The sequence below is a fragment of the Xyrauchen texanus genome, chromosome 12 (genome assembly GCF_025860055.1).
Source record: "Xyrauchen texanus isolate HMW12.3.18 chromosome 12, RBS_HiC_50CHRs, whole genome shotgun sequence".
NCBI classification, from domain to species: domain Eukaryota; kingdom Metazoa; phylum Chordata; class Actinopteri; order Cypriniformes; family Catostomidae; genus Xyrauchen; species Xyrauchen texanus.
In genome coordinates, this window is record NC_068287.1 from 34001017 (window position 1) to 34011564 (window position 10548).

The window sequence follows — 10548 nt, forward strand, 5'->3', positions numbered from 1 at the left end:
TTGGTTTACATATAAATTTTTTCAGTGTCTGTTCTCTGGGAATCAAACCCACAATGCTGGCATTGCTAGTGCCATGCTCTTAAAGGGAGAGTTCACCCAAAAATGAAAATTCTCTAATACACTCACCCTCATGTCATCCTAGATGTATTTGACTTCTGCAGAACACAAAGATTTTAGAAGAATATTTCAGCTCTGTAGATTAATGCAAGTGAATGGTGGCCAGAACTTTGAAGGTCCAAAAAGCATATAAAGGCAGCGTAGAAGTAATCCATAAAACTCTGGTGGTAAAATATGTCTTCAGGAGCGATATGATAGGTGTGGGTGAGAAACATCAATATTTAAGTAGGTTTTTTTTGTGTAAATTCTCCAGTTGGTGGCGATATGCAGAAATAATGTGAATTGCCAAATACAAAAAGTGGATATTTATAGTGAAAAATATCATATTGCTTCTGAAGACATGGATTTCTTTTATGCTGACTTTGTGGTTTTTGGACATTTCAAAGTTCTGGTAATCATTCACTTATGTTGTATGGAACTACAGAGCTGAAATATTTAAAAAATCTTTATTTGTGTTCAGAAGTCAGTCATACACATCTGGGATGACATGAGTGTGAGAATCTTCCTTTTTTGGGTGAACTACTACCCCTTTGACATTAAGGTAAAAGAAAGGACGATCCTAAAGCCAAAAGTCTCTTTATTCACAAAACATAGAACTACAGTTGTATCATCACTGTGGCATAATGAATGCATCAATGAGGAGTTTAGGTCAAATGTCTCTACCTCCCCAAAGTTAAGAATGTCTCATCACTGGTGGAAAACGCTGGCATTTTACATAATACATCATAATAAATGTAATGATAATGCCAAATAATGCTTGTACGTGTAACTAAAATGCTTCAGTATAAACTGTTACAAAATACAGGATTTTAACATGAAATACTGCAGGTCAAAAATTTAAAGCTAGGCTTTATATAAGTTTATCTAGAAGGGCTTTAAGATAAAGGACAATATGGCCCAGAACACAAGCAATGGCAATAGAATCATGGGAAAATCTGTCAAATATACTTTCAGTGTGGATTTTGAAAGACTTTCCCAAAGTACAGAAGGTGAAATCTACACAAACCCCTTTTTGATGGCAAAATTACAAAGACTTTGTTTAGCAAGTACTAAAAATCTTAGTGAACATTTGCAGTATATATCCCACACTGCACGAGGAAGTTACACTTCTTAAGGTCTACACAATAACAACATATGTTAGGGGTTTGGAATGTGGTGAATGTTTGCTTTGATGTGCTTTTCCACAACTAAATTTTTCAGAAATGTTTGGGGAATTTTTTGCTTCCTCAATCCCCGACCTTCACTAACTGAACTATGTGGTCACTCTCTAAGCAGCTGCACTGATTAGCTCCCTCATTTTGCTCATTTGCATGAGCTGAGGTTCCTCCCCCAAAACCCAAAATAACAATGGAAAAAATCTTTAACCTTACGCAATGAAGTTTGAGGAGATAAGACATAACGAGACATACCTACAAACAGCAAACCATTACCAACTTAAAGACATCCCTTCACCACCATCATCAATCGATTATAAACTCAAGGTCAATGTTCCTTGCTGCTGTGGTTATAAAAATATGGCTATACCACACAAAAATAAGGTCCTTTTAGCACAGAAGAGAGCAGCAGCTTATAGTTGACAAGACCAATCCGGACTAATTTATCCATGCAAATATTAAGCTACACATGGCAAAGCACTGGATAATGTGATGTCAGTGTGGCAAAATAAGACTACAGACAATTCCACAGTCACATGATTCTCAGTGAGGTTTAGAATCAACAGATCAGCCACTCTGCAATATCTCATACACACATATAAACACACATATAGCCAGTTGGGTTCCTATTCCTCAAAGGCTGGTGGGCATAAGAGAAGGAACAGTAAAAAAAAAAAAGGAAACGTGTGATGCTATAGTAGTGTATGTGTGTGTGACATTGAGTGCATTGCTATCACAGGGGTGCTGTGCGGGCCTGTTTGTGTGCATTGCTATAAAAGTGTGCAGCGTCTTTGTGTATGCTTTTTGCTCTTCTTATTGCTACGGTTTGTCTCCTTGTATTTTCGGATCTCCCGGACAAGAGAGTAAAATGCCTCCTCCACTCCCTGCAAAAAAGAGAGTTTTTATAAACAATACAGAGGTTATGTATGTGCATGCATATACACACTGCTGATTTTACATTAAAAAAAAAAAAAATCTCTGGTGCAACACCTAGGGAGCTGCCTACCCAGACAGCACCAGGTATCATGGGCATGCCCCATTTATAATGATGATCATAAATATATTTCATTAGATACCTAAAGAATAATCTAATTAAATTAAACTATTTTACCCAATATTTGTGCCTGCCATATTTTTATACTTGGAGAGCATAAACCATAGAGCAACATGTTAAAAGGAATGTTCTGGTTTCAAATAAAGTTAAGCTCAATTGACAGCATGTTGATTACAACAAAAACTCATTTTTACAGTGAGAGTTACATTGGAAGTAAATCGTGCCAATTTTTGGAGGATTAAAAGGCAGAAATATGCTTATAATTTAATAAAAGCACTTGCATTAAAAAAATGAATATATTATTTGAGCTGAAAGGTTGTTTAAATTGTGATTTTTACAGTCTTTTTAGAGTTTGTTGACATCATGGCAACAAAGTTGTAAAATTGGCTATAACTTTACACAGAAAAAGTTAGTAAGAGATTTGACCACACTCAAATCATGTCGATACTTCAAATGTCACACTTTTTGTTGAGAAAGTCACATATCAGAATAGAATTTACCCCAATTGTTTGCCTGTGTTAATCAAGAGGACAAGATTTACATCCTTGAAAGCCAATTTATTGTACGTTAAGTATTACTTGCACTGTTATGGATTGGTCTTAATGACATACCTGCACAGATCCGATGCTGTAAACATCCAGGAGTGCCAACACAAATATCTCATATGTATCATGCACCTGTCATCGACAAGGGCTTGGAGAACAAATGAATGGCCACTCTTTGTGATTAATTTATTTGCGGTATCTATCTGTTCATTTATAAAAGTTTATTTTCCACACCATTAAAAATAATTGACAGCAGTCATGGAATTAGCCCACAATACAAAAAACATAAAATTTCTGTGCACAAAGATATTTTAAATTAAAATGAAATACACAATACTAGGAGAAAAGTTTCGGTGTGCTTTTTTTGGAACACTAACAGCTCAATTTTATAAAATTGTTTAGCTTACTTTTGAAAAAATGCAGGCAAAATTACCTGTATTAAATTAAATTACCAAAAGAAAAAGCAATACATTTAAAAAAAAAAAAATGAATTACCAAACAAAAAAATACTACTGTTAGGCCTATTCACCGATCAGCCACAACATTAAAACCACCTGCCTAATATTGTGTAGGCCCCCCTTGTGCCGCCAAAACAGCACCAACCCGCATTTCAGAATAGCATTTTGAGATGATATTCTTCTCACCACAATAGTACAGTGTGGTTAACTTAGTTACTGTAGACTTTGTCAGTTCAAACCAGTCTGGCAATTCTCTGTTGACATCTCGCATCAAGACATTTCAGCCCACAGAACTGCCGCTCACTGGATGTTTTTTGTTTTTGGCACCATTCTGAGTAAACTAGATACTATTGTGCGTGAAAATCCCAGGAGATCAGCAGTTACAGAAATACTCAAACCAGCCCGTCTGGCACCAACTACATCTGGTGCAATATCAGGACCAATATTACAGTCCTATCAGAAGGGCAATTTTTATTGCAATTCCTCCTCTTCTGATTTGCATTTATTTGCTCATTTCAATGAATTGTCTCAATACTCTCCCCATTTTACCAAAATGAAAGAAATGGGGACATCTGGGAGGCAAATGGTGCACAATTAGCGATTTATACACATTTCTGTATGGAAACGGCTTAAGGGTAGATTTCTTTTGCAATAAACCAAAACTTATGCGACAAAGTGCATGACGTCATCACGTACAACATTTTCATCAATAAAAGACAATTTGAATGGAAACAGGCAGAAGGCGGCAAATTTTGCAAGATATTTTTTACACTTTTTCACTTTGACGATAAAAAAACAGTGCGAGAAGTGGATGGAAACTAGGTTATTGTTTACGTCTTATGGCTATACTTTTGAAACTGAGTATTTTAACGTTTATGGATTGGCCCCCATTCACTTCCATTGTGCCTCACTGTAACCCAGAGTATTTATTTTTTTTAAAGAAAAAGCAGGGGCAAGTCAAAATAATTTTTTGTGGTAATCAATATTATGCCACAAATGCTGTTGATTGAGCTTAATTTGTATTGAATCTAGAATATTCCTTTAACATCAAACTCTATTAGAATTGATTCCAATAGACAAATGTCCCTAGGGAGCGTTCCATTTCAGTTAGGAGACAGCTGCCTATGTAGGCAGTTTGCTGTCTTATGCAATATGTGCTAATGATTCTATGTAGACAGCAATGCAGCTTACTAAGGCTTGGTAGCAAAACATTTCACCTCTACATGTTCTTCATTCAAACCTAAAATGACTGCTTCTACATTTTCAGACTTTTAACAACAAATCATCCCAGACAAGTAGTTTGAAGGGAAAGTTCGCCCATCAATGAAAACTGTCGTCATTTGCTCACCCTAATATTCTTTCAAACCATTTTTACATTCTTTCGTCCGTGGAGCACTAAAGGAGATCAATCTCCATTCACTGTAATAATATGGAAAAAGCGTACATACTGCCTTAAGGTTGATTTATACTTCTGCGTCAAACCTACGCCATAATGTAACCAAATACTGTGATTGGTCCACTTTGTTACCAGAGACCGCCCCCCCAGCATGAAAAGAAATGATCTGTGGTAGTATCGCATTTTCTCCAAGATTAATTTATCTATAGATTGTATGTATCCACTGATAAGTGACCGTGTCATATTGTATTTAGACGTGTTTTTATTTTCTGTTTATTTAATGAGCAAGCGAAAATGCGACTAAAGACACATCTGTTTACAATTGAACAACTCTATGCTTTTTTCATCTGGTCTTTTTCTCTATCTCTCTCTCTCTCTCTCTCTCTCTCTCTCATATATAAGGGCTGTCAATCGACCTAAATATGTTTAATCTAATTAATTACATGGTGTCCCGATTAATCGCATATACAAATATTTGCTGAGATAGCCCCTCATATAACAATAATTAAATATATAATGATGAAATAATTATACATAGTTATCTTTAAATATGTAAAAAAAAATTATATATATTTCAAATAATTAAAATGCATGACATTCTTGTGGCAGAAGAGTTCATTGATAAGACGATACAAAAAGCGGTTTTAGAATACAATGTATTGTTTACTACCATATTATTGAACATGAGCCCATCATTGGCATACAGTTCACAGCAAACCATTTCACAAGTGAATTTATCAATCAGTTCGAGATTTATAATGTACACCTGCGTCAGACATGCTTGTGAAGCTTCACGGGTGCGTTGCGTCATAAACAACATATTTAGGTCACAGTGTCGTTAAATATAGTTTAATACTTAGAACACATCTTGAGATCTTGGTTTTGAATGCAAGAAAGCAATGTATGTTTGTGTTGTTCTGCCTACTGAAGTGTTGTTTTCTTCACTGTATAAACTGCGCATTGCTCACACAGCTGAAGTTTCACTTACTGCCCTCTGGAGTAAACAGGTGGTACTACAAGCTTGCATTTCTCAGGAATCTTCCTTCTTATGGTCCGGGGGCATTGCGATTAATTGTGTAAATTTTAACGAAATGAATAATACTGAATTAATGCTTTAAATCGACAGCCCTAATAAATAAATAAATATATATATATATATATATATAAATGCATTATAAAAGATATTACACTTTAAAATGACACCCATTGTGTGTTGGTCAAGCAAGCAATTACTTATCACTTTGATTAATTTATGCATGGAGAGTATGCCACAATATTTATTTATTATTTTTAAGACAGTCAAAAGCAAGCATACAGTCTATGCCCGATTTATTGTCTCTGCATAGTTAATATTATGTACCTAACTAATCCTACATACTTTGATTAATTTGTAATTATTTAATAATTTAATAAATTATTTTAAACCCACAAATTGCACTGCCTTTGTTTATTTATGAAATGTACAGTTATTTAAGAAATGAAGGCATTTTCTCTCAATACAGCATTTTGGTCAAGAACTCCCAAAATGATGCAGCCACACCAACACACAACTATAAATGCAAACCACCTACAGCATAGTTTTGACGCAGCAGTATATACCAGCCCTAACATTTTGTCTTCCGTGGAAGAAAGAAACTCAGATGAGTTTGGAACAATATGAGGATGATAAAATGATGACAAAATGTTCCTTTTTGGGTGAACTATCCCTTTAAATTTGTCTCCGCCCACCTGTCGTGTCTTGGCAGATGTTTCGACGAACGGGACTCCAAAACTTCTGCCGAGCTCCTGAGCTTGACGTGTCTCTACAGTACGAGAGGCCAAGTCACTTTTATTCCCCACCAACACCATTGGTACATTGTCGCTGTCTTTGACACGGTTTATTTGCTCCCTACATAAACACAAAAACACAACATGGTTAATTTTTGCAAGCGGACTGTGACTTATTTCGGAAGCAGATTGCTTACATTTGTGAAATTCAACTTGGCCTTTTCCCAATTCCACATTGATTTCCTTATTCATCAACCTTTCAGTAAAAGTCAAATGTCACAAAAAAGGAAGTTGATACATTGTACACAGTGACGTTCTCCTGCTAAGTCAGCTTCTCTGACCCGGCTTTTTATATCAATGGTTGTCTGGCCATTTTTTCCATTTGATCATATTCTGACTATGTTCAGGAAGTAAAAAGGCTGTTTTTGCACTTATTCCTTTGACATCTGCCCAACCCATCTGTGATCCACAAATCACAGGATTACACAAACAGTCTAGGTTATAAAAATCCCTAATATAATGCAAGAACATGAACATAGAACTGCTTTCAGCAAGACCTTTATGAGATTACAAAACCATTTGGTCTTTATGATAGCAGCCAATAAAGTGGATCTCAATTGGTCCACATTTGATTGTCTGTGTACCTGTAGAGATGTACATCCTCAAAGGACTTGACATTGTTGATGGCAAATACACACAGGAAACCCTCTCCTGTCCTCATATACTGGTCTCTCATGGCACTGTACTCCTCCTGACCTGCAGTGTCCAAAATGTCCAGCAAACATGTCTCCCCGTCAATCACAACCTGCTTTCTGTACGAGTCCTGCATAGAATACATATAGTATTAAATAAACATGTGACCAACATTCACAGAGAGTTTACAGTCTCTTTATCTACCGGTAATGTACATATTCATCCATTCAACACAATGATCAACAACACTGAATCACATTGAATTGAAGTCAAACCTATTATTTACATTCTTGACAAAATGTTGATTCTAATGAAAAAGATTTTAAAACAGATGAACTCATACCTCAATAGTGGGGTCATACTCGTCTACAAAGTGGTTTTGAATGAGCTGAATGGTCAGTGCACTTTTCCCAACGCCACCAGCCCCAACTACAACCAGCTTGTATTCTGTCATCCTGACTGTGAGAGAGGAGGGGAAGATGATTTGAGACACAAAGTTGTAGTCTAACTGGATATAACCAGGAGTAACCTGGACTGTTTCTCTTTGAACAGGGTAAGTGTGAATCTTTAATGATACTCCATAACAACTCTGACTGATACACATAAATGACGGTACTGTTAACCGAAAAGAAGTGTGAACATGTACATATTACATAAGATGAGAAATTGAGATGCTTGGCTAGCTACAACCTGTCAATATTACAATCAATCACATTAAAAAACAAATATATGTAGGACTTAAGATTGAAGATAAACTTTCAAAAACTAAAAATGTATTTAGCCGGTCAGTTTCAAACTGAAACAACAGCAGCTTTAACGTCTATCTACACTACTATCAGGTAAGCCGTTGTTATTCGGGTCATGTATGTATTTTACCTCGTATGTGGACGTTAAATCGGTTCCGCTCGCCCAAACGAAGCGCTTCGAGGTGAATTAGTATTGAATGAAGTCCAAGGATTAGCCGCTGAGCCACATTACGATTGATCAGACCAACTAAACTCTCTCGCAAACAGGCTTGATTTTCTCGAACTAATAAAACCTAAACCGTAAAGGGGAAAAAAAAGTCTTCGTCTTTTAGATATGTTTCTCCCGGAAATTCAAAAATGTCAATAACCCAAATAAATCTGCCCGTAGAGGCATTAGCTACTCTCGGCTAGGACTCTCTCCGATTCACTGTGGGCGAGGACGGGGTGGGATCACAAGATGAGATGGCCAATGGGGTTTAGCCAGACCTTGGGGTTTATAAATTATATTGGGCGAGAGATAATAGGAAGTAATAATAAACCAATAGGAGTGTAATGCCTCTTTCCAATTTCTCTTCAAAGATTTGCCTCCTGTATGGACCAATCAACTTCGTTTTATATGTTAAAAGGACAACATTTCCACCCTGTCTATTTTTATGCTTTTTTTGTCAAAGAATAGTGCATTCAACACACAATTGTATCACGAATAAAAACAGTTCCCTTTCGACTCGGTACACTTGACATTGCGTCAGAATGCTGACGCAATGGGGAGTGTCCATCTATACGACCTAATTGAAACCTTTCTATAATACCTTAGACCAGCACCTCCAGGAACTTTGGCTTGCAACACGTCCCCGCCCCTTTTGGGTGGAAAACAAATGACACTTGCCATAGACTTTAATGTAAAATAGCACAAAAGCTTCACAGCTCTTCCTCTGTGTGTCTGTCTGATATCAACATGCAGGTGACAAGATTACAAGCACACACTTCTGAAGCTGAACTAACACAGGTTCTCCACTGAAACAACTGATCATTTTGCTCGAAATGTTGTGTTTGTGTTTAGATTAAATCTCAACTGCATCTGGGAAAAACAATGCGCTGGTTTTGTTCACGCTTTCTTTGTCTTTATGACTTTTTTGCAGTTTAGTAACATTTATAGTGTGTTACTGGTATAGTCTGTCCTAACCAGACATCTATTTTTACCTCATTGAGTCTCCAGGTAAGAAAATTACCAGTGAAATATTTTACCAAAAAATATTTGTTTATTTATTTTTTTTTTAAATGTTTACCTGTCACGCAGGCTATGCTGATTTCATAATCTGGACCCTGCAGCAAAGCACAATCTTCCGTGTCCCACGAAATTAGGATTTCATGTTGAAGACAGTAGATACCATTAGCAGGTTCTGGGCAAGGCATATACAGTTGAAGTCATTAAAACTCATTTTTTTTAACCACCCTACAGATTTAATATTAGCAAACTATAGTTTTGGCAAGTAATTTAGGACATCTACTCTGTGCATGATATGAGTAATGTTTCCAAAATGATTTATAGACAGATTGTTTCACTTTTAATTGACTATATCCAAATTCCAGTGGGTCAGAAGTTTACATACACCAAGTAAACTGTACTTTAAGCAGCTTGGAAAATTACAGAAAATTATGACAAGCCTTTAGACAGTTAGCCAATTAGCTTCTGATATGAGGTGTACTGAATTGGAGGCTTACCTGTGGATGTATTTTAAGGCCTACCTTCAAACTCAGTGCCTCTTTGCTTGACAATATGGGAAAATCAAATAAATCAGCTAAGACCTCAGAAAAAAATTGTGGACCTACGCAAGTCTGGTTCATCCTTGGGAGCAATTTCCAAATGCCTGAAGGAACCACGCTCATCTGTACAAACAATAGTACGCAACTATAAACACCATGGGACCAAGCAGCCATCATACTGCTCAGTAAGGAGACGCATTCTGTCTCCTAAAGATGAACGTAGTTTGGTGCAAAAACTGCAATTCAATCCCAGAACAACAGCAAAGGATCTTGTGAAGATGCTGGAGGAAACAGGTAGACAAGTATCTATATCCACAGTAAAACGAGTTCTATATCGACATAACCTGAAAGGCTCCTCCGCAAGGAAGAAGCCACTGCTCCAAAACTGCCAGACAACAGTTTGCAAGTGCACATGGGGACAAAGATCTTACTTTTTGGAGAGATGTCCTCTGGTCTAATGAAACAAAAATTTAACTGTTTGGCCATAATGACCATTGTTATATTTGGGGGGGGGGAGTGTAACATCTTTGGCGTTTTTGAGAATTCAACTGATGTAATTAATATTAACATTTATTTTTACATTGATATTTTGTAATACATTTCTTTGGGTGGTTGATGTGATATTTCAAGCAGTGACACCAATGTCTTGAAGTATGACATGCATACTATTGTTCTATCGTCACTATTTATATTGATTATATTTGCTTTATATTGATTATATTTTATTTATTTCATATATTTATATTTATTAGCTATATTTGAATAATCAACATAGATGCAGTTTTAGTATTATGTAGTGCAGTTAGTTTGCAGATAGTATTGATTGTGATAATGTCACACCTCAGGACCATTTA

The 10548-nt window shown here is 36.3% G+C and overlaps 1 protein-coding gene across 1 annotated transcript; it reads right to left on the minus strand.

The window, feature by feature from the left end:
* Positions 1–687: 687 nt before the first annotated feature.
* Positions 688–8360, minus strand: LOC127652810 (GTPase HRas-like). Its single transcript, XM_052139203.1, has 5 exons — positions 8061–8360; positions 7528–7643; positions 7136–7314; positions 6453–6612; positions 688–2155 (listed from the first exon to the last, which is right to left on the minus strand). The coding sequence occupies exons 2-5, from the start codon at positions 7636–7638 to the stop codon at positions 2042–2044; spliced, it is 564 nt and encodes a 187-aa protein (XP_051995163.1). The 5' UTR covers positions 7639–7643; positions 8061–8360; the 3' UTR covers positions 688–2041.
* Positions 8361–10548: the final 2188 nt, after the last annotated feature.

Excerpts from the sequence above, each read along its gene's own strand:
- LOC127652810 (XM_052139203.1), bottom strand. The coding sequence starts at position 7,638 with ATGACAGAATACAAGCTGGTTGTAGTTGGGGCTGGTGGCGTTGGGAAA. Across the intron at positions 6,613-7,135 it reads GAGGATGTACATCTCTACAG|GGAGCAAATAAACCGTGTCA; the intron begins GTACACAGACAA and ends GTGTTTATGTAG. Across the intron at positions 2,156-6,452 it reads CATCTGCCAAGACACGACAG|GGAGTGGAGGAGGCATTTTA; the intron begins GTGGGCGGAGAC and ends TCTTTTTTGCAG.